Here is an 18,624-nt window from a genome sequence, read left to right as displayed (position 1 = left end):
TCCCTCTAACACTCCTTGTAATACTGGTTTGGTGGTGAGGAACTGTTTTAGCTTTTTCTTGTCTGGGAAGTTCCTTATCTTTAATTTCAAATGATAGCCTTGCTGGGTAGAGCAATCTTGGTTGTAGTAGTTCCTTGCTTTTCATCACTTTAAATATTTCTTGCCAGTCCCTTCTGGCCTGCAAAGTTTCTATTGCGAGAACAGCTGACACACTTATGGGAGCTTCCTTGTAAGTTACTACTTGCCTTTTTCTTGCTGTTTTTAAGCTTCTCTCTTTGTCTTTAACTTTTGGTATTTTATTTTAATTATGTGTCTTGGTGTGGGCCTTTTTGGGTTTGTCTTGCTTAGGAGACTTTGCACTTCCTGGGCTTGTATGTCTGTTTCGTTCACCAGGTAGGGAAGTTGTCCATCATTATTTCTTCAAATATATTTTCAATTCCTTGCTCTCTCTCTTCTGATGGTACCTCTATGATGCGAATGTTGTTACGCTTGATGTTGTCCCAGAGGTCTCTTAAACTATATCATTTTTTTAAATTCTTTTTTCTTTTTGCTGTTCTGATTGGGTGTTTTCTGTTACCTTGTCTTCCAAATTGCCGATACAGTCCTCTGCTTCATCTCTTCTGCTGGTGATTCCTTCTAGTGTATTCTTCATTTTAGTTTTGTATTCTTCACTTCTGACCAGTTCTTTTTTATGGTTAAATGAGGCAGTTTTTAATAAGCCCATTGTTTATAGGAAAGGGAGTCTGGCTGCAGAAATAATGAAGGAATCAAATCAAAGACCTGGAAGTGACGTTTGTTGCTAAGGATTACAGACCATCTTTTTCTCCAGTCCCCAACTAATACCTGTAATCGACCAGGCACTAATTTTGAATGTGGAAGAGAATAATTCTTGAGATGGAGGGGAAGGCAGCAAATGGACTTCTCAGAGTCTTGTTGTTCTTTACCGTTAATGACACACAGCCAGACCAAGACCAGACCTTCTCCCCACAACCCTTTTCAGTATCTTCAACGAAAACCTTAGGTGGGGAAAAAAAACAACCTCTGTACCTTAATAATACTGGGATTAGTGTAGATATGTAAACACACTAGCCAGTCAATCATTCAGGGATGAAAAGCTGTAGAGATTTTAAAAAAATCTGTTTTAAGGCACTCAGAGACCTTTCAGCTAAGTTTGGCAAGGCTCTCTCTTTTCCTGTTTAATATGACCTAAAATTTCTAAAGGAAAGGAGAATGGAATGAATAGTGCCGCCGGGCCTGAAGTGTTTGCCTGCAGTGTATTTATCTTTAAATAGCTTCTTTGAAGGGGGTCCACATGTCTCCTGCCAGGGGCATAATTAGTATCTTTCACTGGCACATGCGGAGAAGAGAAGAGAAGAGGGGGTATGTGCCGCCTGCTACACGCAGCGATTCGCACTGTCGCTCTGTTTTCTGTCACCAGTCTCGTTATTCTTAATGAGTTCTGTCGTCTTCTCTTTGTTCTGACTATGTTTATTAACAGATTAAAAAGCTTAACACAGTAGAGCAGTGGCAGGTTAAATGATTCTCTTATTTACATTTTTCTCTTTATGGGCCCCTGCAAACAAGGTGGATCCCCAAAGAGGACTCCTGAAGCATACACACACCTACACATAGCTTGTTCTTCTGACTGTGGGTGTCACAGTTAAGCCGTCACGGTTTCGCTGGATGAAGAGAGCTGGGTGGGGGGTGGGGGGAGAGGAGGATCCCTTGTCAACAACTGGCTGTCTGTCACCCATTGTGAAGCTGTGCTTTCTGTTTTGGGACTGCCTGCCTTTTGTTTCCTGAGTCTTAGAGAATCTTCCCTGATCAGCTGTCATTCAATGGCTAATTAATTCAGCAAGCCTTTATTGAATCCTTTTTATATGCCAGACACCTAGAAAACAGAGACTTGAAACAGGAAAGCAGTATCAGTGTGGTAGGTGAAAGAGACCATAGCAATAAACATGTGAAAATGCCAGGTAGGAGGTGTGCCCTTTACGTGCAGGAAGAAAGTGGGGCTCTGCCCCTGGGCTGTCTGGGTTGGCTGCAGAAAGGAAGTGGCACTTGAGCTGGCTTTGGAGAAAGGGAGTGGGGCTTGGAGGGAGTTCTGCAGAAGCCCTGCCAAGGCATGGATTGGTGTTGGGGTGTGTTTCTTGGAGGGCCCCAAATTAAAACAAGGAAGTTAGATGTGTTGGATTCTGGGGGTCCTGGGCTAGATGTTAGGGCACCACCAAGTTCTTCAGCTGAGAGGTGACTGAACATGCCTCAGCCTTAATTTAGTAAGATGATCTGGCAGCTCATGCGAGAATGGAGTGAGGCTGCAGGGAGGTCTCAGGTGGGGGGCGCTGTATGGTAGGAATGTAGGCAGGAGGCTGAAGCCTGGTGGGTCTGGGCAGATGGCATAAACCACTCAGCCCATGTTCCCCCATTTGTAAGATGGGTGTGCAAGTGTCTGTAGCACACAGTTGCTGTGGAGTTAAACTGAAGCCGATGGGTGTGAAACAGGCTCCGACTGCACCTGTGGTAGCCATCCCAGTACACTCACTACTCACTGTCTCCCAGAGAGTTTAGGCAGCCGTACAGCAGCGAGGAGGAGGGTTTGATTTTAAACTTAGGAGGAACCATCTAAATTTGCAGGTGCCAGAAGAGTCGTGTTTTCTCTAAAGACAGTTGCTGCCTTTATTGGCACGGAGCTCGTGCTTCGGTAGAGTCCTGGCTCGGTATTGAGGACAATAAATTCTAAGTAGGGCAAATGCAAAAGCCTGGGGTGATTTAGAGGTCACAGAATGAAAAGGGATTAACCTGCTAGAAAGCAATTAAGTAATCCTCCAATTTCAAGGAACTCTATGGAGCTAATAATGAACTTCCTTGAGCAAAATGGGAATGCTTTCCTTTCTGTGAACTCTTTGGGGAGGGAGGCACTCGTTCACGGCGGGACACAACTTGTTTTCTTGATAGATCCTTCTGAGTGGTGTTGCATCTTAATTTTTGAGAAAGGTAACAATGAAAGTTTGATCCGAAATCGTGTTCTTACGGCCTTGAGGATTTCAGTGACCACCGTCTTTTCCCCACATCAGACCAGCCTTAGGCTCCTCACATGCTTAGTTTTCCAGTAGAGTCGGTGTTACTTGGCTGAGTTTTGCTGAGCAAGGGATTTATTTGCCAGGCTAGTTTATCAGGCTAGTTATGAAGAAATATGAAACTGTGGCATTCTTAAGTGCTGAGAAGGGGAAGGATGGATCCCTTTTAATTGTTTTGTGACCTTGATCCCTTATGCTGGCTCCAGGACATCTTGCTCAGAAGATGGGCCCTGCGGTTGGCCAGCTGGCCTGTGCCCAGGCGCTGCCTCCCCAGAGATACAGCAGTCTCCCTTTCCCTGCCAGTGGCTGCTGGCACAGCTTCAGCCGTACTCTCAGTCATCTCTGGCTTTCTCCTTACTTCCTAGAGATTCCTGCAGTTTTCCAGTCCTTTCTGAAATCCATTTAGAGAAGGTAGATGGGGGGGAAAAAACCCTCTAAGTATGGCTAATCCTGTTTTCTTTGCTGAGGAATCTCTCTGTGACAGCTCTGAAGCCATCGGTGTCTGTGTCCCAAAGGCAAGGTGACCCTTCCTCCAGGATTCAGTGTCTCTTAGGATTTTGGGGCGTTCTGTATGGTGAAGAGAGCGCACACTTTGGTGTGTGGCCTCCACGAGGTTCCTTTCTAACTTGTTCTTCTTCTAAACTTGGTGGGTGGGACCCCTGTAAGAGGGATGCATTCTGGCTGCGGTAGGGTGTGACCTTTGCGTTCACTTGAGGTAAAGTGGTCCAGAGACCTCCTTGATTAGGTTTGTGCTTGTTTGTGCATGTTTTGAGCCTTGTGTATAGACAGCAATGTGGAAAAGATTGTAAGGGGAGTATTCTGTTAATCAAAAGATCCGTTCTCCCATTGCTCTCAGCCAGGCCGCTCTAGCTGACATTGTTAGCAGAGAAAGTGGTTCTCATTGCTGGGTCTGTCACATTGGGCTTTCACAGATAGGACACGGGCCCTGATGTGGGGGGTTTCCTAAATGTGGGATCAGATAGGCGCAGGCCAGTGCCAAGGCTTGTGACTAAAGAGAGGAGGAAGGCTAAGGAAAAGACTGGCCACGCTGCAGGGGGCCATCCCTCTTAACTGCAGGTTTCCAACTTGCACGTGGCGTTACTCTCACACTGTCGTGCGGGGAGGCCTGCAGGGTCTCTGGTCCCGCTCCCCACATAACGCAGGATATGGTGAGGCCAAAAAGGAACACCCATGGAGCCATAGGTAGGGGAGTCATACCACTACGGTCTCACTGGAGGCTGGGTTCACTGGACGTGCGACCTGCTGTCCGTTTTGTCTGCAACCCACCGACGACTCTCTTTCACTCTCCTCCACTCTCCTCGGCTCTCCTTCGTAGCCGCAGCAGTTATATTAGCGGCCGATTGGCTAACTGGCTACAGCTGACGGCCATCTACTACCCGAGCCAGCACTCCTCCACGTGAGGCCAAGAGCCTGTAAACTACTTTCTGGGGCTCTGACCCCACACTCCACCCCTACAGGCTCTCGCCTCACAATCTACGCGACAAGCGTCTTCCGCGAGGGGACCTGTGCGAGGAGCCTGGGGGTGAATGCAATATCCTGGACATAGCCAGGCTCTCTGGGCACAGCCAGGGTTTCTCGGGGCACCACCAGTGCTTCTGGGCACGGCCAGACTTCCTGGACTTCTTAGGGTACCACCTGTCTTCCCGGACACAGCCAGGGTTTCTCAGGGCACCACCAGTGCTTCTGGGCACGGCCAGACTTCCTGGACTTCTTAGGGTACCACCTGTCTTCCCGGACACAGCCAGGGTTTCTCAGGGCACCACCAGTACTTCTGGGCACGGCCAGACTTCCTGGACTTCTTAGGGTACCACTAGTTTCCCCGGGCACAGCTAGGATTTCTCAGGGCACTGCCACTCTCTGTGGGCACAGCCACACTTCCTGGACTCAGCCAGGGCTTTCAGGGCACTGCCACTCTCTGTGGGCACAGCCACACTTCCTGGACACAGCCAGGGCTCTCAGGGCACTGCCACTCTCTCTGCCTCTCAGGGTACCCTGCTGGAACAACAGCGACTCACAGTCAAGGTGCTTACATATTCTCAATGGCGGCCAGTCAAGAGACAAAAGCAAATATCCCCCAGTTCCACTAACAACAGTTCCCAAACAAACAGTCAAGCTGTCCATTAAATTAGGGATGGAAGGCAATTCCCCATAGTCCATAGTCATTCGCCAGGGCTGTCCTGGGGGTGAGGGATGACCTTGACCTCACCCTTATCTCCCACGGAGGACTCAGCAAGCATTACCTCCTGGGACTATAAGTCCTGCATCCGGGCTGCCTGAGCAGGAACTTCCCTGGCCCACAGGGCTGCAACGACCTTCGCTTTCTCCGGCCTGTGCTGGTTGGGGAACCGTCCACATCTTTCCACCTCTCCACGGGGCTCCATCTCTGCAGCAGCTGCATGGCTTTTCCTGTGCTGGTGTGAGAACCATCCACGTCCTCCCACCCCTCCACGGGGGTCCAGCTCTCCGGCAGCTGCTCCTCCTGGTCTTCCTGAGACTGAGTGTTCATACACACAAACTGCTCCACCGTCCTTTGGAGAGCTTTGGCCGGCACCATACCCTGCTCGCTGTGCCATTTGTTGTGCGGGGAGGCCTGCAGGGTCTCTGGTCCCGCTCCCCACATAACGCAGGATATGGTGAGGCCAAAAAGGAACACCCACGGAGCCATAGGTAGGGGAGTCATACCACTACGGTCTCACTGGAGGCTGGGTTCACTGGACGTGCGACCTGCTGTCCGTTTTGTCTGCAACCCACCGGCGACTCTCTTTCACTCTCCTCGACTCTCCTCCGCAGCCGCGGCAGTTATATTAGCGGCCGATGGCTCAACGGTTACAGCTGACGGCCGTCTACTACCCGAGCCAGCACCCCTCCACGTGAGGCCGAGAGCCTGGAAACTGCTCTCTGGGGCTCTGTCCCGACACTCCACCCCTACAGGCTCTCGCCTCACAATCTACGCGACAAGCGTCTTCATGAGGACCTGTGCGAGGAGCCTGGGGGTGAATGCAATATCCTGGACATAGCCAGGCTCTCTGGGCACAGCCAGGGTTTCTCAGGGCACCACCAGTGCTTCTGGGCACGGCCAGACTTCCTGGACTTCTTAGGGTACCACCTGTCTTCCCGGACACAGCCAGGGTTTCTCAGGGCACCACCAGTGCTTCTGGGCACGGCCAGACTTCCTGCACTTCTTAGGGTACCACCTGTCTTCCCGGACACAGCCAGGGTTTCTCAGGGCACCACCAGTACTTCTGGGCACGGCCAGACTTCCTGGACTTCTTAGGGTACCACTAGTTTCCCCGGGCACAGCTAGGATTTCTCAGGGCACTGCCACTCTCTGTGGGCACAGCCACACTTCCTGGACTCAGCCAGGGCTTTCAGGGCACTGCCACTCTCTGTGGGCACAGCCACACTTCCTGGACACAGCCAGGGCTCTCAGGGCACTGCCACTCTCTCTGTGCCTCTCAGGGTACCCTGCTGGAACAACAGCGACTCACAATCAAGGTGCTTACATATTCTCAATGGCGGCCAGTCAAGAGACAAAAGCAAATATCCCCCAGTTCCACTAACAACAGTTCCCAAACAAACAGTCAAGCGGTCCATTAAATTAGGGATGGAAGGCAATTCCCCATAGTCCATAGTCATTCGCCAGGGCTGTCCTGGGGGTGAGGGATGACCTTGACCTCACCCTCATCTCCCACGGAGGACTCAGCAAGCGTTACCTCCTGGGACTATAAGTCCTGCATCCGGGCTGCCTGAGCAGGAACTTCCCGGCCCACAGGGCTGCAACGACCTTCGCTTTCTCCGGCCTGTGCTGGTTGGGGAACCGTCCACATCTTTCCACCTCTCCACGGGGCTCCATCTCTGCAGCAGCTGCATGGCTTTTCCTGTGCTGGTGGGAGAACCATCCACGTCCTCCCACCCCTCCACGGGGTCCAGCTCTCCGGCAGCTGCTCCTCCTGGTCTTCCTGAGACTGAGTGTTCATACACACAAACTGCTCCACCGTCCTTTGGAGAGCTTTGGCCGGCACCATACCCTGCTCGCTGTGCCATTTGTTGTGCGGGGAGGCCTGCAGGGTCTCTGGTCCCGCTCCCCACATAACGCAGGATATGGTGAGGCCAAAAAGGAACACCCACGGAGCCATAGGTAGGGGAGTCATACCACTACGGTCTCACTGGAGGCTGGGTTCACTGGACGTGCGACCTGCTGTCCGTTTTGTCTGCAACCCACCGACGACTCTCTTTCACTCTCCTCCACTCTCCTCCGTAGCCGCAGCAGTTATATTGGCGGCTAATTGGCTAACTGGCTACAGCTGACGGCCATCTACTACCCGAGCCAGCACCCTTCCACGTGAGGCCAAGAGCCTGTAAACTACTTTCTGGGGCTCTGCCCCCACACACACCGACTCCCAACGTCCAGAAATTCTGATGAATTCATTGTGGAATTCCACACCTCCCTAGATGGTTGCCACCAGTGTGCTTACTTTCCCATTTAGGAAAGCCAGTAGAAAATAAATTGCCTCTGCCCTTACCTATGTAAACCGACAGTCTGAATTTAGTTTAGTTAGGAGTTTTTGTCACAAGCCATGTATTAGCCTAATAATATCACTTACGTGTCAGTTGCTTACAGTGCTTTCGCATACGTTACCTCCCCGCTTTTGGGGTCATCACAATTGTTACGGCGGGAGAGATGTTCAATGTACAGACAAGTAAATTGAGTCTCGTGAGACAAGTAGGCACGACTGCCGAGCGGATGCTCTGTCCTCGATTTTTGGATTTTATGTGGAGTCGTCTCCAGTGATTGGCATCTTTGTTTGACATAGGCACAGGAAACAAAGCTGCAGTCCCAGGATGGGCACCATTGCACGGGCAGCTCCGTCTCCCATAAGGAACAGGGGGTTCCTTTGTGTTTGGCCTTTGGCCTGGGGGTCTGTTCCCCACGCCCTGCTGCATATGCCCCGGGGCTGCCAAAAATGACTTTAACTGAACGTTTTAAAATGTTATTGTAACTTTAATTTTTAGCTTTTCTTTAAGACAGACGTGTTAATTTTCTACTACCGATGTAATGGCTTTAAGTCGTACGTGGGAATTCTTTTAAAGAAAATGGAAGCATGTGCGTATCTGGGTATGGCAGATAATCTCGGGGCCTATGAAAGTGGATAAAGTTTGGGAAATCCTGGTAAATTCTTCTTTTCTTGTAAGTTGTGAAGGCCAGCCTGGAAGAGGCGGAGAGATGGCCATTCAGTGTGACAGCTGTTCCATCGCCTTGCAGGGCTCTTTGTGTTTACATGTGTGAGTGCCTGAGTGTGTAGGATGAGTGTAGACGCCTGGTCTGTTTGGGTCACTCTGTCTGGTACCGACAGAGTTGGATTAATGAACGAGGGCAGTTGTCGCAACTACTTTTTTCTGTGACTGCAGTTTCAGTTGGATGGCACTTTGCTCTCCTCTAACTCAGGAAATCAGTAAGTCATTATGCCTCTATCCCCCTGCCCGGTCCGTCAGAGCTCCCTTTGAAGCCTTGTTTTTTCAGTTTAATCTGATTGTAGGGGCTGATTACTTCTCATTCTGTTTGTGTCTCCTGAAGATCAGTCATGAAAATGCCAACTCAGTGGGCCAGCCCAGAGTTTATTAGGTCAAACTACAGAATCTGACTCCCCAGCTAAATGACACTGTGCAGGGAATCACTTTTGGGTCTTTCCAGAATAGAGCTGAGCTATGTTTAGCTTGTTAAGATAAAGAACTGGTCGGGGGAGGGAAGAGAAGGGGAAGGGGGGCTTGTATGTGTACATGATTCATGGAGAAGACTCCAATTTTATAGAAACCACAGCCCAAATTAGAGAAAGCAAGCTTTTGGATTAAGATGATTTCTGTTGTGGTTGTAACACACCACGGTTTGATTTTTGTCCAGATGAAAACATTTGGTTTTCACTTCAGTAAATATTGTGGAGACGTTGCCAGCTAATTCTGAAAAGTAATGAGATACGGCTTTGGCAAAGCACAGATGCGTTCTCTACTCCCGATTCCACTTATCTGATCCAAGTTCAGATTTTTTTTCACATTTGCTAATGCACTTGAATAATCAGGATAGAAAAATCTGCCTGTAATTTTAATAGAAAACTATATATACTGAATACACTTTTATAATTTATTGGGTATAATCTCCCCATCCCCCACCCCCCAAAAAAGAAAACAAACCCCACACAATTCGCAACCCTCTTAAGATACTTACCTTTCATTGCTGACTTACCTGAAACTGCAGAGTTTCTAAAGGAGATGGATGATGTAATTCTGTGTGATGCCAGCTTCTCCTGCTTTCACAAATGGGGCTTGTACCTCAGCTCGTCCCCAATAGGGCAGAGACTCAGAATGAGGCGTGCTGAGCCCTTTGCTGGTGTTTTGCAGCTGGTGGTAGGTGAGCCTCGCTGTGGAAAGGGAAGCTGGCGTTTTAGGAAGCAGTTTCAGGTTGGGAATCCCCTCTCTTCCAGTTTTCTCGTCTTGTTCGTTTCATCCCTATAACTTCATTCCCGTTTTCCTGAAGGCTAGACCCACAGTGAACTTTTCAAAAGTCGGCCTCATCTGACATTGGGAGGAGAGAAGTTTTCCTAATAAATTTTCTAGAGGTGAAGCTTACCTCTTATGTGCCAGGATCTATAAGTGGCAAGCTTTTTAAGGAAAAACACACACTCTCTTCTGTTTTCAAATACTAAATATTAATTTAAATTTCTGTTTACTTAGCATCAATATGACTAACATACCCATTTTATAATGAGGAATGTGGGATAATTATCACCAATGATAAAAAACCCAGACTTCTGTGTGCTGTTAGGGGTTTGAAATATCCTTTCCTTTATCGTGTGTGTGTGTGTGTGTGTGTGTGTGTGTGTGTAAAAGATTCCCCCTCTAAACTTGTATTAGGTTGTTGCAAAAGTAATTGTGGTTTTTGCAATGATTTTTAACCTTTTAAACTGTAATTACTTTTGCACCAGCCTAATATATTAGATGATCGAGCTTTTATCTAAGCTAAGAAGAAATAAATAAGCTCCATATGGATGTTGTAACTAGTTTCGGCTTCTCATGCTTTTTGTTTTCTGTTATGTATTTGAGGTTGGTATATGCTACGTATTAGCATAGAATAATCAGTGTTCCTCTATAGCCTTGATTATGAAACATGAGATGATCTTACTGGTTTTGTCTCAAGGAGAAAGGAAAAAGCTGCTTTTGCAGTGCTGTGGCTTTTGCTGGCCTGGACTGCGAGCTTGCCTCTCCGTTACTTTGCAGACGTACATGCTGTAGCGGGGTTGGGGGGAAGGTGTCTCAGAGGGTTTATAATACGCAGCTACATAGTGACAGAGCTTTGGAATCTGCAGCATTAGATTCTGTAGGATTTCGTCTCTTCTGCTTGCTTCAGTTTGACTACAAGGTGAACGACATGTACAGGTATGAGGGTGCCCCTTAAACTTCTGGAGGCCTGTTCCTTCTGGGAAGAAGCTAGTAGTTCATTGGGCCACTCCTGGTGGGTGGGTTATGGGTTGGCCGTGGCTTCTTGAATGGAGGGGACCATCCCCGGGGACACTGTTGTTCACGATGAGTGACGCCTGCCAGAGGGAAGGATTCGTACAAACGTAATATTTGAACCAAGGGCATCTTCTTGCCTGTGTTGGTAGTTTACCACTCTACCCAGCTGAATTCTTCATTACTGAGCAATGATCTTCTTCCTCCACTATCCCTTCTCCCAGGAGTTTTCCTTCCCGTTATCGTACCACACTCGCCATTCCTCATCTGGCTTAAGAACCATCATTACCTGTTTTTCTTTGTTGGTGCTTTACCTTTAGGTCCACACCAACATGTCAGTCACCTGAATAGAACCCAAATCACCTTTTAGAGGCAGGCAATCTGCTTTTGTCGCCTGTGTCCCCGTATTTAAAGGAAATCACGTCCTTTCTGACTGCAGGGCTAGTTCCATCAGAAGGGCTTTGTATTGTTCTTCTAAATTTCCGTTTGAGAGTGAGCCCCCCAGAGCACCCCCTGCGCCCACTCTTTACTGGTCTTCTGTCCCCTATTTTAAATTTCTCTTACATTAGCCTCTCACTTTGTTTCAGAATACCTAGCTGATTACATCACTTTATTTATATTTACTGAGAAGCTGTAAAACAAATCCAGTCATAAGATTAATTATTTTCTGTTTTTGTTGAAGAAATTACCCTGTACAATTTCTTTAGGATATTTACAGAAGTTGGATGCTGAACTGAGATTCCAGACATCTTTTCCATTTTAGTTGTTTGGGACATAAACTTAATGTTCTCCCCGTTCTCCCCAGTTCTTGAGTATAAGGAACGTGATTGTTGCTTCATGCTGCTTGGCCAGTGTTTGAGATTTTAAAACATCCTCAACAGTTTCTGTAAGTGCAGGTTACTTCCTTGTTCTTTCTCGTGGGTTCCCCGTGGATTTTACCCGATTGTCTTTGAAACAGAATATTTTTTTTGAGTCTTTCCTCTCTTCACATTGCTCCTCAGTTGCAGAGTTCCTTGCATTTTCTTCAGAGGAGAGGAAGAGGGAAGCTGGAGGGGCAGTGGCTCGCTTCCTTAACCCTCCAACAGATGGCAGAGTCAGCTCTGGAAGTTATTGCAGGGCCTACACAAAAACCTGCTCTTTTCCGTCCTAATCCAACTTTCTAATTTCAACCGCTAGTCAACGTGTCCAGGGCAGAGTGTAGGAAGGCTCTTTAGAAGAAATTAGACTTGGATGTTAGACTATTGGATATTTTGATCTGGAAGGAGCTTGAAGAGATCATTTAACCTATTCCCTCTCATTTTACTGAAGAGGGAAAGTTAACTGCTGAGTAACTTCCCAAGTGTTGAAGGTTCCCCTCTGTGTCTGTGTGACAGCATGTGACATGTCACCTTATGTTATGGTACATGCTAGGATGAGTTGCAGCCTATGATTAAATCCCCCCCCCCCCCCAAAACCCCTTTTGAGTGCTGAAATAAAGTTTCTTCTGCCTTTTCTTAAGTACTTTTTTTTTTATAAAGTTAGATTTCGGAAAGAAGGCTCCAACAATGTTATTGGTTTATTACCTGTAAATGGTGAGTCCTGATTGAAAACCTCTGATCTCCTTTTTCTAATCACAGGCAGTCATGTAATAATTGTAAAACCACACAGAACAAAAATAAACCTATGTTCCAGTGGCAATATCGCTTAAGTATTTCCTTTCCTTTTATTTCATTTCATCTCTAGCTCTTACTTGATTAAATGATTTCCCCCCAAGTCTGTGTCAGGTTTAAGAACCTTCTGTTGAAAACCTGCTTCTAATTGGAAATGATCAAAGGGGAGGGAAAAAAAGAAGCCTTAAGACGGGGAATGGCTTCTGTCAGACTGCACCAATTCTGCTGTCCACCGAGGGTCTTTTTTTTGCCAATACATCCCTTTGGAGTTTCATTTCCACCCAGTGGTGAGGTCCACAGAACTTTGGGGGCTTTTTTTTTTTTTTTTAAATTGGGGAATGTGGAACAGTGTGTTTTTCCAGGACCCATCAGCTCCAGGTCAAGTTGTCCTTCAGCTAGTTGTGGAGGGCAACTTTTGGGGCTTTTGAATATTGGGAGGTCATGATTGCAACAGAAGACAAGGGGGGCTTGAAGTGTCTGTTTTGTCTTTGCATTTCTGCAAGATGGGTGTTTGGTTTGCCACTTCAGTTCCCCTTGCATCTGATTCATTCCCACCTCCTTCTTAGAACATGTAGCTCTGAATTTGGACACGAATGGTTTTAACCATTGAATTTACAGTGTGAGATCTCCATTTGGGAAGGAGAGCAAATTGGTTACTTGTATCTTCATTGATGTTACTAGAATGTTAGTTCATTCATAGGAAAGTGGGAGGGAGAAGAAATGAATTCTGCGTTTATCACTTCTTCTGCTACTTGGTAGTAGCTCTCCCAAAAATACTTAATGGGGGAGAAGACTGAAGTTGTTGCTGGAAATTAATTTGGGGGATTTTCTTTGGACTTTAGCAGCCTCTGGTCCCAGACACCAATGAGTTGACTGATCTACTTCTGAATTGTCATTACCTGATAAGGAAGAGCTGTGTTATGCTTCTTTATAACACTGGGCTTATTTTCTGGTGTTAACTGCTGTTTTAGGTTCAGAAATGAAAACATTTGGGGATGAGGAGATTAAAGTATAAAAGGCATGACAGATGTGAGTTCTTTTATGAGGGTTTTTTTTTTTTTTAATCTAGTACTTTTAGTTAGTGTTGTACAGAAATTTATTTTAATAATCTTCTATTGCTTATTAACATGATCATAACATTGAAGTAGCTTCTAAGTGTGTTATGATTTTTGGAAATCCATGGCTGTCATTCACCCTGTTTGAATATAAGACAGTTATGTAAGGAAATGTTATATTCTATTTTTATCACTTGCTTTTCTTTCATTCTTAAATTTGTTTGCTTAAATTCATGTTTTTTAAGTTTATTAAGTTAAAGGCATAATCCAGAATAGTTTTATCCTCAACACAATGGTTAGATGTTTTTATTTTATTGATTCGTGTTTTTTTCTTGTTCAATTCAATTTCAGAGTTTTGTGGGGATTCCCCCCCCTCCCCCCAATAACTATTCAGATGAAATTAAAAACTTTTTGAGTTGGTATGTTCGGTGAAGGGATGGCATCATCCCCCTACTGGGGGAGTTTTGCTTGAAATCTGTTAAAAGGACACAGATGGACTTATATTTCCTGGGGGACATTTGAGAAATAAATTAAAAATGGCAGTAGGGATGAATAGCTTCGTTTTGTCTGCTCAGTCATGAGGACTTAGGTCCATAGCGTAATAAATGCCTCTCTGTAGTGCTCCTTCTGGGAGGGGTCAGCCTCAGGCCTGTGTTTATGAGCCCTCTTTCTCAAACCTCCCAGGTTCTCCTGCGCTGCCCAACAGCATGGTATATTTCGGAAGCTCTCAGGACGAGGAGGACGGCGAGGAGGAAGAGGATGAGACAGAAGATGTCAAAACAGCTACGAGCAATGCTTCGTCTTCATGCCAGTCCACCCCCAGGAAAGGAAAAGCCCACAAGCATGTTCACAATGGGCATGGTAGGTTTAGCACTGATTCGGGGTAAAAAAGAAGATAAAATCCAAAGCTTTGGGTAAGAGCTGGATTAGATCCACCTGTTGAGAAGAAGAGGAAGATGAAAGCTGTGGAGCTGGTTAATGGGAAAGCCAGCTCTGGATACTTCTCTAAGTACAAGACACTTTAAGGGCAGAGAGATGAGTATAAGTCTGTACAGTCAAGTACATTCTAGATGAATAGACCGTCAAGATGAGTGTAGATACACTTATGTTGGGGAGATGACGATAAATCCATAAGAGCTGCAGATAATAGAAATCGGAAAAGAGATTCCATTAAATCAGGGGTGGTTAAGATTTCATGAAGAAACTTTTGTGATTAACTTGCTGTGATTTCAGCAGGTGGAGAGAGTGTAAAAAGAACCATTATTCAGCATAAGGAATCAAGTAAATGCACATGTATTGTGAACAAGTGCTCTAGTGTGTAGGAGGAGGAATAGGACAAAAGGTTGGATAGCAGAGAGGGGAACTGTTAAGTTGGCTTAAGTGGAAAGTGCCCAGTGGTTTTTCCACAGGGAAGAGACTTAATTAGAGATGTGTTCTGAAACGATGAAGCCGGCACTGGTTATGAGGATTACGGAAAGGGAAAGGACTTGAAGAAGAGGAATCACATTGGAAGGCTGTAATTGTAGGCAATTACCTCGCCTAAGGTAACGAGGGACTAAGAGTTGGTCACGGAAATATAAATAACAGGGATATAAGGACAAAAATGAGGAGGTAGATACAGAAATACGGCAGGGATGTTACTGAGAGGACTTGATAGCAGATTGGCTTAGCAGGATGTGGGGGAAAGGAAGTAGGAAAAGCAGAGTGAAGCAGTGACAGTGGAGCAGGGAGATATTATGGCTGTTTTCTGTTGAGCTCCTCCCGGGTGCTCTGCTAGACATATTTCACGTAGGACTCAGAGACCCCATCCTAAGGATCCCCTGTGTACAAGTGGCAGAAAAATCAGTGCTGTCGATAAGCGACTGAGGCAAAGGAAAATCAATCTCAATCCCTTCATCCCTCTCTCCCTCTCCGCCCCCCAGCTGGCTGTACGCGAAGCTCCACCACGTCTTTCTGGACTCACTGGGAAATAGAGGTTCGGTACAAGCATAGCTTGTGACGTGATGGGAATCTGTCTGCCTCGCGTCGTTGGACATTTCCGCTGTGTCGATTTAGTGATGATTAATAGCTTATGGCTATTTTTAGATGGGCTGTAAATAGGGTAAAGAAATGACCTCTTTTAAAGACTTACGGTTGGGGAGATAGGGTTAATATCCCTACTGTGTAATACAAAATACAAAATGGTGACTTATTTTTAACCTTTCAGGGAAAAGGTTCTTACCTGCAGTTGTGGTCATCAGGAAATCTTGATAGTTGAAAAAGAGCTGCATGTAGGAGTTGGAGTACAGGTACAAGTGGAGAGATGAACTTCAGGGGGAAGTTCATGAGCAGTGACATTCCACACAAGCAGTGGAATGTGGACTATTGCCTAGTTGTGGAATGCTGGAACACTGACCCACCAGTATTTGCGGGGGAGGGGATGCTTCGGGGTAACGAGACCAGGGTAGCGTTGAGAACATATGTCCTGCTAAGTAGGAGGAAGAATTCAAATGTAGAGAACTGGGAAGTGTTAATGATTTTAGATGTGGAAACAGGATGGAATACATCAAGTTCAGAATGATTCCTCTAGCAACAGGGTTTAGTCTGGCATGAAAGGAGACATGAGGACAGTCCGAGGACTCCAGCCAGGAAACAGCTGATGAGAAACTGGACTTGAGGACATACAGCAGTTCAAATGAGTGCAAGAGGCGTTTTGAAGCAAAATGATCAGCTTTTCACAGCTGCCTGCAGAGGCAGGGCTGAAGGTAACAGCAGGAATTAGGAAGGGAGTTGATTTGGGGGGTAGTTGAGAACTTGATTATCTGTTGAGTTTGCAGTGATAGTGAAAGACAGAGCCACAAAGAATAGAGTGGAATTTATTCTCATGGAGCTGCAGGTGGAAGCGTCAGAATGAGTGAGGTTTCCGAGATAAAATGAAGCAAGAAGGGAGACTCGTAGGGCTTTGTTGTTGTTGTTTTAATTCTTGAGAAGGTATTTAATCTTGTAGTTTTACTTTTGGTTTAATGTGAATCAAGAGTAAATATGAACGAGGGGTGGCCGAATGGCTTAGTTGGTTAGAGCGCGAGCTCCCAACAAGGTTGCTGGTTCAATTCCCGCATGGGATGGTGGGCTGTGCCCCCTGTAACTAAAGATTGAAAATAGCAACTGGACTTGGAGCTGAGCTGCGCCCTCCACAGCTAGACTGAAGGACACGACTTGGAGCTGATGGGCCCTGGGAGAACACACTGTTCCCCAATATTCCCCAATAAAATCTTAAAAAAAAAAAAAGAAAAGAGTAAATATGAACGAAACATGAAATGAGACTCATATCTGTTAGTCTCTGTGTTCATATGATATACATTTGATCAGTACTGTATCAGAATGGTTCCATGAGATGTTATTTTTCGTTTTCTTTGTTTAGTAGGTGAATTTACCTGTCATGTTACACAGGTCAGTTAACCCTGTGTGTGCTCATGCAGTTGCAGTTGGGTCCTCACCTCTTTTCTTTTTCCAGCTTGTTTGAGTTGCCGAGACCATTTTCTCATAGATTCAACTTCCAGTGTCAAAAATTGCCATCTTTCGTGTGCATGGATCTCATTATCTTTAATGCTCTTTTTACATGAGCTGCGGGGTGATGATGGGAAGGGGCAGTGAATATCTGGCAGGAAATTGCAGGGAATTAGGTGGGATGAGGGTGAAGGAATTGGCTGAGTTCTCGTCTAAGGCAGGAGGGTAACAATTTTGCCTTGACCACTGTCATTGTCATAAATACAGAGCAAACGTTGGCAGCAATTTCCATGGCAGCTAGAAACTGTTTTTCCTGCTTTGCTTTTACTGAGACCCATTTCTTTGTAAGTGTAGAGCAGGACTCCTTGAAATTCCTTGTAATGGGATTTTGTTATGGGTACCCATCAGTTATAAAAGGGGACATTTATTTAAATGTGATGTGTGACCACAGAATGAAACAGATACTCCTATAGAGGCTTCACTTGTGAGAGAAACTTCTCGGTGGGCGTACAGAAGGTGATTACCTGGTCTGTTGGCCTGGCGTTGGGCCAGTGGTTTTGTCTTGAAAGGAAGTGGCTGGATGGTAGGTGATGGTGTATATGAGAAACACGCTAGCCCCCGGCTTTACCCAGGACCTGCCCTAGGCACCTTCGTTTGTTCTGTCTGGGGAGGCGAAGCATCTTTATTTTCAGAAGATTGAACCCTTTTCTGTTCAGTTTCTGAGAGCGCCCGCAGGGCTCAGCTTGACTAGATTTGTACGGTGCTGATGCCTCGCTGTCTCCTACTGAACAGCAGGGTGGTGTCAGAGGGCACCTGAGCCATTGGACTTGCCACTCCCCAGAACGGGTTCGAGGGTCCTGCGTGTGACACCTGAGACATCAGGAGACTTGTGATATCCCCCCCACCCCTCACCCCCACTCTCTGATTTTAGAGGACGCTTGATGAACATAAGCAAAAAAAGAACCATTCTTGAGAGTCAGATAAGCTCTCTGCCTGCGTGGCAGAGATGAATGAGACGAGGGCACTTCCTTCCTCTGCCATGCCTCGTTTTCCAAAAAGTAAAACCTAGAGACAGATTATTTCCATTTCCTTTGGATTTCTGACTGGGGAGAAGAATGTGCGAGTGTTAAAATACATTTTCTAACGGCAGTAACATGGATGAGGGCATAATAACCGTGTGGGCAAGCACATCCTCAGACTAGTTGACTTTTTCACACAAGAGAGTGGACAGCAAGCTGCCTCTCCATGCTTTCCCATGACAGTATTTTTCTCGGTGCTTCTCCCTACTTTGTATGCTGGAGATGTTGGCATGTGTCGAGAAACTTAGCCACATCTGTGTTCTCCCCCACGAGAGGACCCCGCACTGAAATGTGGGCAGAGAAATACACAGAAAACAAAATGTGGAAACTAATGCTGTTTACTTTGTCCTCAAACCCGCATGAGGCTGTGTCCAGTTTCGTTTAGGCTGCGTAAGTTTGAGGAAACTAGAAACCAGCCTCCCGATCGAACGAGTCCCACTTTCTCTTGTTTTCCCCCCAAACTTGACCCTGAGTGCAGCAGGGGGCTCCCTAGGGAGCAGGAGCCAGGAGAGCGCCCCCTGCAGCTCGCCCCCCGCACTGCTGTGCTCAGTGTGTAGTTGGGCCTGTGTGTGACAGCATCTCCTTCCTTGGAGTTGGAGCCCTGACCCCAGGAGTCTCCAGCAAGAGCCCGATGTCCCCAGGCAGAGGTTGAGTTTCGCAGACGTGACACAGGACTCGAACGCTCTCATCTATAAGCCACTGGAGCGTCTTAATGGAAATGGATTTGTTTATTAAGATACATAATCCGAAATGA

At 46.5% G+C, this 18,624-nt stretch overlaps 1 protein-coding gene across 6 annotated transcripts in view; it reads left to right on the top strand.

Moving 5' to 3' along the window:
* Nucleotides 1-18,624, top strand: part of JARID2 (jumonji and AT-rich interaction domain containing 2) — a 253,854-nt gene that overhangs the window by 188,301 nt on the left and 46,929 nt on the right. For 5 of the 6 annotated variants that reach the window (XM_019742971.2, XM_074335194.1, XM_074335195.1 and 2 more), the window contains one exon: nt 13,990-14,166. In XM_019742971.2, coding sequence (XP_019598530.2) covers nt 13,990-14,166 — 177 coding nt within the window. Of the gene's footprint in view, nt 1-13,989; nt 14,167-15,900; nt 16,050-18,624 lie in introns of those variants that run through there. The other variant, XM_074335197.1, reaches the window with a different exon arrangement.

This window comes from Rhinolophus sinicus, linkage group LG06 (assembly GCF_036562045.2).
Source record: "Rhinolophus sinicus isolate RSC01 linkage group LG06, ASM3656204v1, whole genome shotgun sequence".
Classification (NCBI taxonomy): Eukaryota; Metazoa; Chordata; class Mammalia; order Chiroptera; family Rhinolophidae; genus Rhinolophus; species Rhinolophus sinicus.
The sequence above is the reverse complement of the archived record's forward strand: the minus strand, read 5'-3'. Positions and strand labels throughout refer to the sequence as shown.